The 12522-nt window shown below is 54.2% G+C and overlaps 1 protein-coding gene across 1 annotated transcript in view; it reads right to left on the reverse strand.

Annotated features, from left to right (window-relative positions):
- The window catches only part of LOC116942106 (uncharacterized), a 32173-nt gene extending 22276 nt beyond the window's left edge, over window positions 1-9897 (reverse strand). The window contains exons 1-2 of the mRNA XM_076066904.1: window positions 9579-9897; window positions 2217-2857 (exon numbers count right to left, since the gene is read on the reverse strand). Of these exons, the coding sequence (XP_075923019.1) occupies window positions 2217-2857; window positions 9579-9897 (960 nt within the window). The remainder of the gene's footprint in view (window positions 1-2216; window positions 2858-9578) is intronic.
- Between the last annotated feature and the right edge of the window lie 2625 nt (window positions 9898-12522).

Here is a 12522-nt window from a genome sequence, read left to right on the forward strand (position 1 = left end):
CTGAGACTCCCCCATCCACATCGCTATCTGAGACTCCCCCATCCACATCACTATCTGAGACTCCCCCATCCCCATCATAATCACTATCTGAGACTCCCCCATCCACATCGCTATCTGAGACTCCCCCCATCCACATCACTATCTGAGACTCCCCCATCCCCATCGCTATCTGAGACTCCCCCATCATCATCACTATCTGAGACTCCCGCATCATCATCACTATCTGAGACTCCCCCATCCACATCACTATCTGAGACTCCCCCATCCCCATCGCTATCTGAGACTCCCCCATCCACATCACTATCTGAGACTCCCCCATCATCATCGCTATCTGAGACTCCCCCATCCACATCGCTATCTGAGACTCCCCATTCCCATCCACATCGCTATCTGAGACTCCCCCATCGCTATCTGAGACTCCCCCATCATCATCACTATCTGAGACTCCCCCGTCCACATCGCTATCTGAGACTCCCCCATCATCATCACTATCTGAGACTCCCCCATCATCATCACTATCTGAGACTCTCCCATCATCATCACTATCTGAGACTCCCCATTCCACATCACTATCTGAGACTCCCCCATCCCCATCCACATCACTATCTGAGACTCCCCCATCATCATCACTATCTGAGACTCACCCATCCACATCACTATCTGAGACTCCCCCATCCCCATCGCTATCTGAGATTCCCCTATCCACATCACTATCTGAGACTCCCCCATCATCATCACTATCTGAGACTCCCCCATCATCATCACTATCTGAGACTCCCCCATCCACATCACTATCTGAGACTCCCCCATCGCTATCTGAGACTCCCCCATCATCATCATTATCTGAGACTCCCCCATCCACATCACCATCTGAGACTCCCCCATCATCATCACTATCTGAGACTCCCCCATCGCTATCTGAGACTCCCCCATCATCATCACTATCTGAGACTCCCCCATCCACATCACTATCTGAGACTACCCCATCATCATCACTATCTGAGACTCCCCCATCCACATCACTATCTGAGACTCCCCCATCATCATCACTATCTGAGACTCCCCCATCATCATCACTATCTGAGACTCCCCCATCCACGTCACTATCTGAGACTCCCCCATCACTATCTGAGACTCCCCCATCATCATCACTATCTGAGACTCCCCCATCCACATCACTATCTGAGACTACCCCATCATCATCACTACCTGAGACTCCCCCATCCCCATCACTATCTGAGACTCCCCCATCCCCATCATCTTCACTATTTGCGACTCCCCCATCCACATCGCTATCTGAGACTCCCCCATCCCCATCATCTTCACTATTTGCGACTCCTTTCCTGATCGCTAATTGCCGTAACTTCTGTCGCTGTTTTTCTTCTTATTCTCCTCTTGTCCTTGTGGTTACCCCGGGCCACTCTTGCAAATGAGACTCCGATGATCATCTGTCGAGTTGTCACCCAGTTACAGCTAAACACACGAGCCACAGGTTCGCGACTGTGGCCGTGCATCCCAAGCTATGGCCCGCACAGTAAACCCACTGTGGTAGTCTGCGCTCCTTCAACGCAGCAGGAGGAGGCACAGACGACACAAACTCTCTCTCTCTCTCACTGCTGAAGCCCTCTCGTCGTGGCCAGCAGTGGCACTTAAGCTCCTGAACATCTTGCTGCCATCATATTGCTCGAGAATGGAACCTGGTGTAAACGAAACCAACCGGAAATATGAACTCACTCACTCACTCTTGCAAATGAGACTCTACCCTGGTCCCTTGAGTTCTTATCCCGGTTTAATAACATTAACGTCACAGCCTTCCGTTAATCTCTCGCCCCCCCCCCTCTCTCTACCCCCCACCCCACCACCTTCCTAGCCCCCCCTCTCTCTACCCCCCACCCCACCACTTTCCTAGCCCCCCCCATCTCTCCGTCTTCCAAACGAGACATCCTGATATTTTGAAGTCCCCACCTGGTGAAACAAAACCAATCTGAACCATTTAAACCCCCTCCTTTCTCCCTCTGCCCCCCTCCTGCCCCCCCCTCCTTTCTCCATCTGCCCCCCCCTCCTTTTTTCCTCTGCCCCCCCCTCCTTTCTCCCTCTGCCCCCACCCCTCCTTTCTCCCTCTGCCCCCCCTCCTTTCTCCCTCTGCCCCCCCCCCCTCCTTTCTCCCTCTGCCCCCCTCGTGCTCCCCGACACCTCCCCCACCCTCCCGCCCGTACCTGCACGCGGACCTCGGGCAGGTTGACCTTGAGCGCGAGCTCCTCGCGGCTGTAGACGTCCGGGTAGTGCGACCTCTCAAAGGCGCGCTCCAGCTCGTGCAGCTGGAAGGTGGTGAACGTGGTGCGGTTCCTGCGCGGCTTCTTGCGCGGCTCCTCCGGCCCGCACGCTCCCCCCACTCCCCCTCCCCCTCCTCCCGCTGCTGCTGCTGCTGCTAACGACGCCTCTGACGCCGCCGCCGCCGCTGAAGATGTCCCACTGACGACGCCGTCCTCGTCGTCGTCGCCACCCACGGATGTCCCCACCACCGCCGCCATCATCATCATCATCAGCACCCCGCCATCGTCACCGTCTCGATTCGCGCAGTCGGCCGCTGCCAAGGCTGGGCACGCAACCCCACAGGTTCCTGGGCTGGAGGGAGACAGCGGCTGCTCGTGATGGTGCTCATTATGCTGCTCATGATGATGTTGTTCCTGAAGTTCCTGATGCTGCTGCTGCTGATGATGATGATGCTGCTCTTCCTGGTGCAGCTGCTGCTGCTGCTGCTGCACTTCCTGAAGCTGATGGTGATGATGCTGCTGCTGCTGGTGATGATGGCTCTGGTCCTCTTCGTTCTCCGCTGTCGCCGAAATGAAGTCCGTGCCTGCGATCGGGGTCGTGGGAGGCGCAGAGGTCAAGTTCAGTGGGGTCGAGTGGGGGGCAGAGTGGCACAACGCGCACCTCCAGATTAAACCCCTCATTCGAGACCCAAACATCATCGCACCTCTTGGCTCTGACATCCCACCACCTCCTCATCGAAGACACCGGTGGTGGAACCATCAACCGCACGAGAACGTCAACCAGGCCCATGCCCACATCTCCTTCGTCGATGTAAAATTAGAGACACAATCCACAACAGAGCCATTGTGGCCATGCAACCCAAGCTAGGGTACCGCTCAGTGAACCGCTGTCGTCTGCGTTCCGTCAACGGAGGAGGAGGAACAGCAAAGCTACACGGGCTGCCTCCTGAAGCCCTCTCGTCGCGGCGAGCAGCAGCTCTCGACATTGACGCCGTGCTCCTGCAGAACGCATCGCCGCAGCCATCACTCGGGAGTAGGAAATTCTCGAGCTGTGTTATTGTTCTCTCAGAAGCACTTTCAGCCTCCTGCTCTCGTCCTCGCCTCTGTAAATGTCACAACAGAGTCCCACTCGCTACTCCTGCTGCTGCCTTGGCAGGGGTGAGCAACAACAACAACAACAACTCTACAGGTCCCGTGTCAATAACACCGCGTGTGTGTGGCCTTAAAAAAAACCTTTACATATTAAGCGACGTTTCGGGCAATGGACCTACTTCACAAGACACACGCCCCCCTTCATATATTTTTCATCCGTTCGATGACGGTCCGCGTTCAATGGTGTGTACCCATCCCGCGGTGTGGATGGTGGCGATGATGATGGGGCAGAGATCGACAAGCCCAGGCGGGGGCCCTGCCACATGTGGAGCCGCCGCCGCCGCCTCCTCCTCCGCCTCCTCCTCCGATCGTCGTTGAGCCGATCTCGGCCGCGTGCCTCCCACCCACTCGTGCCCGCGCCACGATGCACTCGGGTATTACCCGCACCTAATAGGATAATTCTCTCAGGAAGGGCCAATTTAGCCAGCACCTGGGAAAGGAGGTCACTGAAAGCATCCGAATCATCGGCCGTGCCTGTGACACATCCACTGATCTCTATCTTTGGTGGCGGCGTAGGCGACCGCCACCACCACTACCACCACCACTAACACCACCACCACCACCACAATTCCTCGCCTCCTGTTGATGTGGCGGCTAGCCCACATCTCCTCGCCACACTCTCACGCCCCCTTCACCCCTTTCTTCAGAAGAAGAGTCACTGCCTCGTGTCTAATGTTATCCTGTTCCGAGTCGAGGACTGGATAGAGGGCTGAGTGGAGCACAGTCCACCAATCGTGGTGACAGGTGCCCGAACCAGCGCACCGGACCTTCTGCTTTCCACAGAGCTTCAGGTGGTACCGATCCAGCTCCCGACAGGGGGTTGGCAGCCTCTCATCCCGAGCGAGCGCTCGGACATTCCACATGGCCTACCGCTCCTGGCTCCAAGGAATGAAACATCAAAGACAGCTGTCTCACACAACAACAGCCACCATTCGCCACTACGTGGTAGTGACGTCACGTCGGGGCTTGTGCCAGGCTCAGTACACCTAGAGATGTTAACTGCCTCGCCCGATTCATAGGAGGTCGATCCCGACCCTGACGCCTGCTGCTGCATATTTGGAGTCTGCGCGTCTCTCTCCCCGTAGCCGCGTGGACTTGCCTCTGGGTCCTCCGGATTCCCCCTCCACATTTAGAAACAACGCGCTTAAGAGTATTGGGCTGCAATACATTTCCAAGCGATAAGCCACTTTGTTGAGCTGCCATTTGTGGCCAGATCGCTTCTGAAAAAGAGCTACATAGCTCAGTGGCCCTTACCTGGGACATAGACACAAATAGTTGAAGGTTCGCTGTTGGCAGGAGGCCACACCGTGCAGACCGAGATTACATGGATTGACTGAGATGACTGCCAGATGCACCAACTTTGCTCCACACTGTCCCAATGCGCTGCACTCTCGTCGCCCGGCGCTCCGCTCGTTGTAATGGGCGTCCAGGCACAACGTACAATCAGTACAACATTTTCCAGTGCAGCCTAAATGGAAATGTTCGAACAAGTGCTGTGAGCGAGCATCTATGAAAACCGGCACGGCATACGAGGGGATGGGTGGCCAACACCACGCCCGACCGCCTTTGCCTCCCTCGTGGCGATGTTTACACACCGTAGCAGGTACTAATTTAAGGCTGAGTCGACCTAGGAGAGGCCCAAAACCGTTTCAGACGATCGTCACTGGTGTTGGCTAACCACTACACCACCGCTCCCCACGGACACACACACAGACACACACACACAGACACACACAGACACACACACCACACACACACACAGACACACACATACAGACACACACACACAGACACACACAGACACACACACACAGATACACACACACACAGACACATACAGACAGACACACGCAGACCTAACCCTAAGTACAATCACGGTGATGGCTACAGTTCGGAAGCAATAAACACCGCGCGTGTCGGACACGGAGGCGCTTGGCTGGGTGAGCGATGTCGACTCTCATCGTGGGCTACAAAGGGCTGGGGGCTTACGGCTGCGGACCTCCTCGACTTGTTGTTGTTGTTTCACTCCGCTCGGGGAGCTCGCAGATTCTGTACCCCCCTCCCCCCCCACAGTCAACAACTTTATCCGTGCTGCTGCCGCTGCGTTAGCAGTGGTGCACAACCAACAACAACTAAACTCCGTGTCAACAACAACAACTAAACTCCGTGTCAACAACAACTAAACTCGCTCCGTGTCAACAACAACTAAACTCCGTGTCAACAACAACTAAACTCGCTCCGTGTCAACAACAACTAAACTCCGTGTCAACAACAACTAAACTCGCTCCCTGTCAACAACTAAACTCCGTGTCAACAACAACTAAACTCGCTCCGTGTCAACAACAACTAAACTCCGTGTCAACAACAACAACAACTAAACTCCGTGTCAACAACAACTAAACTCCGTGTCAACAACAACAACTAAACTCCGTGTCAACAACAACTAAACTCCGTGTCAACAACAACAACTAAACTCCGTGTCAACAACAACTAAACTCGCTCCCTGTCAACAACACCAACTAAACTGCGTGTCAACAACAACAACTAAACTGCGTGTCAACAACAACAACTAAACTCGCTCCCTGTCAACAACAACTAAACTCCGTGTCAACAACAACTAAACTCGCTCCGTGTCAACAACTAAACTCCGTGTCAACAATAACAAATAAACTCGCTCCCTGTCAACAACAACTAAACTCCGTGTCAACAACAACAACTAAACTCCGTGTCAACAACAACAACTAATCTCGCTCCGTGTCAACAACTAAACTCGCTCCCTGTCAACAACAACTAAACTCGCTCCCTGTCAACAGCAACTAAACTCGCTGTGTCAACAACCACAACTAAACTCCGTGTCAACAACAACAACAACTAAACTCGCTGTGTCAACAACAACAACTAAACTCCGTGTCCACAACAACAACAACAACAACTAAACTCGCTCCGTGTCAACAACAACTAATCTCGCTCCGTGTCAACAACAACTAAACTCGCTCCCTGTCAACAACAACAACAGCTAAACTCCGTGTCAACAACTAAACTCGCTGTGTCAACAACAACTAAACTCGCTCCCTGTCAACAACAACAACAGCTAAACTCCGTGTCAACAACACAGACAACAACTAAACTCCGTGTCAACAACACAGACAACAACAGCTAAACTCCGTGTCAACAACACAGACAACAACTAAACTCCGTGTCAACAACACAGACAACAACAGCTAAACTCCGTGTCAACAACACAGACAACAACAGCTAAACTCCCTGTCAACAACACAGACAACAACAGCTAAACTCCCTGTCAACAACACAGACAACAACAGCTAAACTCCCTGTCAACAACACAGACAACAACAGCTAAACTCCCTGTCAACAACACAGACAACAACAGCTAAACTCCTTGTCAACAACACAGACAACAACAGCTAAACTCCGTGTCAACAACACAGACAACAACAGCTAAACTCCGTGTCAACAACAACAACAGCTAAACTCCGTGTCAACAACACAGACAACAACTAAACTCGCTGTGTCAACAACAGCTAAACTCCGTGTCAACAACAAAGACAACAACTAAACTCCGTGTCAACAACACAGACAACAACAGCTAAACTCCGTGTCAACAACACAGACTAAACTCCGTGTCAACAACACAGACAACAACAGCTAAACTCCGTGTCAACAACACAGACAACAACTAAACTCCGTGTCAACAACACAGACAACAACAGCTAAACTCCGTGTCAACAACACAGACAACAACAACTAAACTCCGTGTCAACAACAACAGCTAAACTCCGTGTCAACAACACAGACAACAGTATACAATAGGCGACTTTTCTGGGGGCAATGGGCCTCTCGTTCACGACCCCCTTCTACGCGCTCTAAAGAAATGCCATCGTGCCCAACTCTTCGGCCTCTCTCTAAAGACAAAAGCACGTCGTAGGCGACGTTTCGGGCAACGGCCCTTCCTCAGACCCTCTCTGTGCCGCGCTGACAGATGCTGGGCGCCCGAGACGTCGCCTGTCACGACCGCTCAAGGCCGCGCTGCCATTCACGACTGCGTCCCATGGCTCACGGGAAAGCCGCCGACAGCACTCCAGGTAGGGGGCCATCCATACTCTTTGGGGGGCCATACATACTCTTTGGGGGGCCATACATTGAGTACGTTACGCATGGAGGGAGGAGGGGGGGTTAACCCAAATGCGTAGCTTGTGTATGGGGGGGGGGGGTCTACTGACAATGCACGCATAGGAAACGGGGGGGGGGTGGGGGGTGAAGCTTCGATATTAATGATGTCTACATTGGCATTCAAATGAGTTAGATAGTCCGGCGGTGGACTGTTTGCTTAAACACGTTAATATTATTAATCCTTGAACGTTTCTGCGTGGATTAAATATCGGCCGTTCTATAGGATTCGGGGAGGGGGGGGGGGTCAAGCTGTACGTACGCAGGGGGGGGGGGTGGTGTAAGAACTCCGCGTGCGTACAGGGATGGGGGGGGCCGAGTTGACAGATTGTTGCGCGCCTACTCAATGGATGTCCCCTAAGCTCGCTGCCGCTCACGACCTACAGAGACAAAGGTCCCCCGTGTAGCCTTCACAGACTGCCGCGGCAAGTGCTGTTAGCGAGCAGCAAGCTTTGAAGGGCGACACAGCACTCGAGATGGCGAATGGCTATCGCCACGCCTGGCCGCCTTTGTCTCCCCATTGCTGATGTCCGTGCCGCGCCAGGCACACATTTCAGGCTGAGTCGACCTAGGTTTAGGCCACACGACCGGTTCGGATATTCGCTGTCACTGTCACTGGTCATGGAATCGAACTCGGATCGCGTGGTTCTTAACACAGCGCCCTAACCACTGCACCACCGTTCCCCACACACATTGACCGTGCCCACCTTTGTCTCCCCAGTGTCGATGTAGCCTTAAATGAGTATCTGGTGCGAAGTGTAAACTCATTTAAGGCTGAGTCGACCACGGCGAGGCCCAGGACCAGTTCAAATGATCGCCACTGATGTTGGCCGTGAGCGGGAACGAATTCTGGACGCCGGGTTCGTAGCGCAGCGCGCTAACCGCTACACCACCGCTCCCCACGCAGACACAGGCACGCAACACACAACACACAGACACACAACACACAGACACACAACACACAACACACAGACACACAACACACAGACACACAACACACAGACACACAACACACAGCCACACAACACACAGACACACAACACACAGACACACAACACATAGACACACAACACACAGACACAACACATAGACACACAACACACAGCCACACAACACACAGACACACAACACATAGACACACATCCACACAGCCACACAGCCACACAACACACAGACACACAACACGTAGACACACACCACATAGACACACAACACACAACACACAGACACACAACACACAGACACACAACACACAGCCACACATCCACCCAACACACAGACACACAACACACAACACACAGCCACACAACACACATACACACAACACACAGACACACAACACACAACACACAGACACAGGCACCTTCACGTACGGGACCATGCAGCCCCAGACTGAAGGCCACCACGTGTCTGACGGGACGTGTCGTAGCTCGTCGTGGGGAGTCGCACGTGCGAAGCAGGAACCAGGGACGCCCACGTACGGGCCAGCCACGTGTCACCCACTTGCAGCACTGCGTCCCGCCATAGGAACGTGGAATGTCTACTCTTGGCTCAGGGTCACGCCACGCTGTTGTTTTGCGGGGGCAGATAGAGGGAGACGCCTGGAGTCTTTGTGATAACTGTGAACTTTAGAGGCGGCTGTGAGCCATGGTCGGGAGTGGGGGGGGGGGGGCAGAATGTGACTTTCCAGTCTAAGAGTTGGGGGGCATTTGCCCCCTAAAACACCGCGCCCATGAATGATATTGCTGCATCTGCTGCTGATAATGATGACGATGCTGACGATCATTACGATGCCCATAATCGATAATCCATAATCCAAGCCGCTGCTACTGTGAACGTCGCTGTTGGTGCTGCTGATCATCATGACGACGATGCCCTTGATGATGATGATCATCGTAATTATAATCCTACGCCTGCCGATGCTGCTGATGATGATAACGACGACGATGCGTCTCTCATCCTCACCGTCCATGTCGCTGTGTGCGTTCGCGCCCAGGTAACAGCGCCCAGGAGGAGAAGTGTCGTCGTCGGCGCCGCTCTGTAGGAAGGGCGGAGAGTCTGGCTGATGCTGCTGATGATGATGACTCTCGTCTCGCTGGAAGCCCAGGATCGCCTCGATGCTGTGCGCCCGAGAAGCTCCCGCCGAAGCGAAGCCGCCCACGGGACTGGGGTCTCGATCCGGGGCACCGTGAGGACCCGACGCGTCCAGCAGGACCCCGTCTAGGTGCAGGGGGGCCCCCTCGAGGCAGGAGGGGTCCCGGCCGGGGTCTGGGGACAGCGCCATGGGGTCCCGACGGGCCCGCGCATCCGAGCCACGTGGCCCGGGGTGATCGAGGGAAGGAGGAGGAGGTGGTGGTGGCGGAGGAGGAGGTGGGATAAGGAGAGGAGGAGACGTGACGTGGGAGATATGAAGTTAAGGAGGAGATGGGGAGGGAGCTGTGAGGAGGAGATGGGGAGGGAGCTGTGAGGAGGAGATGGGGAAGGAGCTGTAAGGAGGAGATGAGGAGGGAGCGGTAAGGAGGAGATGGGGAAGGAGCTGTAAGGAGGAGATGGGGAGGGAGCTGTGAGGAGGAGATGGGGAAGGAGCTGTAAGGAGGAGATGGGGAGGGAGCGGTAAGGAGGAGATGGGGAGGGAGCGGTAAGGAGGAGATGGGGAGGGAGCTGTGAGGAGGAGATGGGGAGGGAGCTATAAGGAGGAGATGGGGAGGGAGCGGTAAAGAGGAGATGGGGAGGGAGCGGTAAGGAGGAGATGGGGAGGGAGCGGTAAGGAGGAGATGAGGAGGGAGCGGTGAGGAGGAGATGGGGAGGGAGCGGTAAGGAGGAGATGGGGAGGGAGCTGTGAGGAGGAGATGGGGAGGGAGCTGTAAGGAGGAGATGGGGAGGGAGTGGTAAGGAGGAGATGGGGAGGGAGCGGTAAGGAGGAGATGGGGAGGGAGCGGTAAGGAGGAGATGAGGAGGGAGCGGTAAGGAGGAGATGGGGAGGGAGCTGTAAGGAGGAGATGAGGAGGGAGCGGTGAGGAGGAGATGGGGAGGGAGCGGTAAGGAGATGAGGAGGGAGCGGTAAGGAGGAGATGGGGAGGGAGCTGTAAGGAGGAGATGAGGAGGGAGCTGTAAGGAGGAGATGAGGAGGGAGCGGTGAGGAGGAGATGGGGAGGGAGCTGTAAGGATTACTCTGCCCACGTGTTGTGATGATTTTCCCTTCCAGACAGCAGCGACGAAGAAAGAGCGGGGGGTGGCGATGGAGGGGGGGGGGGGCTCTGTTGAAAAAAAACCCACCAAACAACATAAATAAACAACAACAGGAACCAACGAACAACAACAACAACCAGAGGCTCGCTGCACGTACCCGGAGTCCAACTCAGAGCCCCTTCCCCGCGGTCGCGCGACGCGGCCTCCAAGCCAGGAGCCCTGGGGAACTCCTGCTCCTCCGCCTCCTCCTGCTCCTCCTGCAGCTCCGACGAAGGGGATGATGGAGTTGCCGGACGATACTCTGGAGTGTTGGTGGCTCTGGGAGCTGTTGCTGGAGATGTTCAGGGTTGATTATTCGAGCCACCGTTATCAACTCGAGTTCCTTGCCTGGAGTCGTAGCAGGAAGTGGAGTCGTCTGCTGGAGTTCTTGATATTTACTTGGCTTCCGAGAGGAAGTGGAGTTTGCTAAAGGTTGTCCCTGGAGGAACTGGAGTTGCTGAATGAATTGGAGTTGCTGGTGGAACTGGAGTTGCCAGAGAAACTGGAGTTGCTGGTGGAACTGGAGTTGCCGGTAGAACTGGAGTTGCTGGAGGAACTGGAGTTGCTGGAGGAACTGGAGTTGCTGGTGGAACTGGAGTTGCTGGTGGAACTGGAGTTGCTGGTGGAACTGGAGTTGCTGGTGGAACTGGAGTTGCTGAATGAATTGGAGTTGCTGGAGGAACTGGAGTTGCTGAATGAATTGGAGTTGCTGAATGAATTGGAGTTGCTGGAGGAACTGGAGTTGCTGAATGAATTGGAGTTGCTGGAGGAACTGGAGTTGCTGAATGAATTGGAGTTGCTGAATGAATTGGAGTTGCTGGAGGAACTGGAGTTGCTGAATGAATTGGAGTTTCTGGAGGAATTGGAGTTGCTGAATGAATTGGAGTTGCTGGAGGAACTGGAGTTGCTGAATGAATTGGAGTTGCTGAATGAATTGGAGTTGCTGGAGGAACTGGAGTTGCTGAATGAATTGGAGTTGCTGAATGAATTGGAGTTGCCGGAGAAACTGGAGTTGCTGGTGGAATTGGAGTTGCTGAATTAATTGGAGTTGCTGGTGGAACTGGAGTTGCCGGAGAAACTGGAGTTGCTGGAGGAACTGGAGTTGCTGGTGGAACTGCAGTTGTTTGGGAACTGGAGTTGCTGAATGAATTGGAGTTGCTGGAGGAACTGGAGTTGCTGGAAGAATAGAGTTGCCGGAGAAACTGGGGTTGCCAGAGAAACTGGAGTTTCTGCAGGGGCTGGAGTTGCTGGGGGAACTGGAGTTGCTGGATAAATTGGAGTTGCTAGATAAAATGGAGTTGCTTGGGGAACGGGAGTTGTTGCTGGAGGAACTGGAATGTCCAGAGTTGCTTGAGAAAATTGAGTTGCTGGAGGAATTGGAGTTACTGGAGAAACTAGAGTTGATGCTGGAACTGGAGTTGCTGGAGAAACTGGAGTTGCTTGTGGAACTGGAGTTGATTCTGGAACTGGAGTTGATGCTGGAACTGGAGTTGATGCTGGAACTGGAGTTGCTTGTGGAACTGGAGCTGATGCTGGAACTGGAGTTGATGCTGGAACTGGAGTTGCTGGAGAAACTGGAGTTGCTGGAACTGGAGTTGCTTGTGGAACTGGAGTTGATGCTGGAACTAGAGTTGATGCTGGAACTGGAGTTGATGCTGGAACTGGAGTTGATGGAACTGGA

Source organism: Petromyzon marinus, chromosome 13 (assembly GCF_048934315.1).
Source record: "Petromyzon marinus isolate PM22_M1 ecotype Great Lakes invasive population chromosome 13, UKy_Petmar_22M1.pri1.0, whole genome shotgun sequence".
Taxonomy (NCBI): Eukaryota; Metazoa; Chordata; class Hyperoartia; order Petromyzontiformes; family Petromyzontidae; genus Petromyzon; species Petromyzon marinus.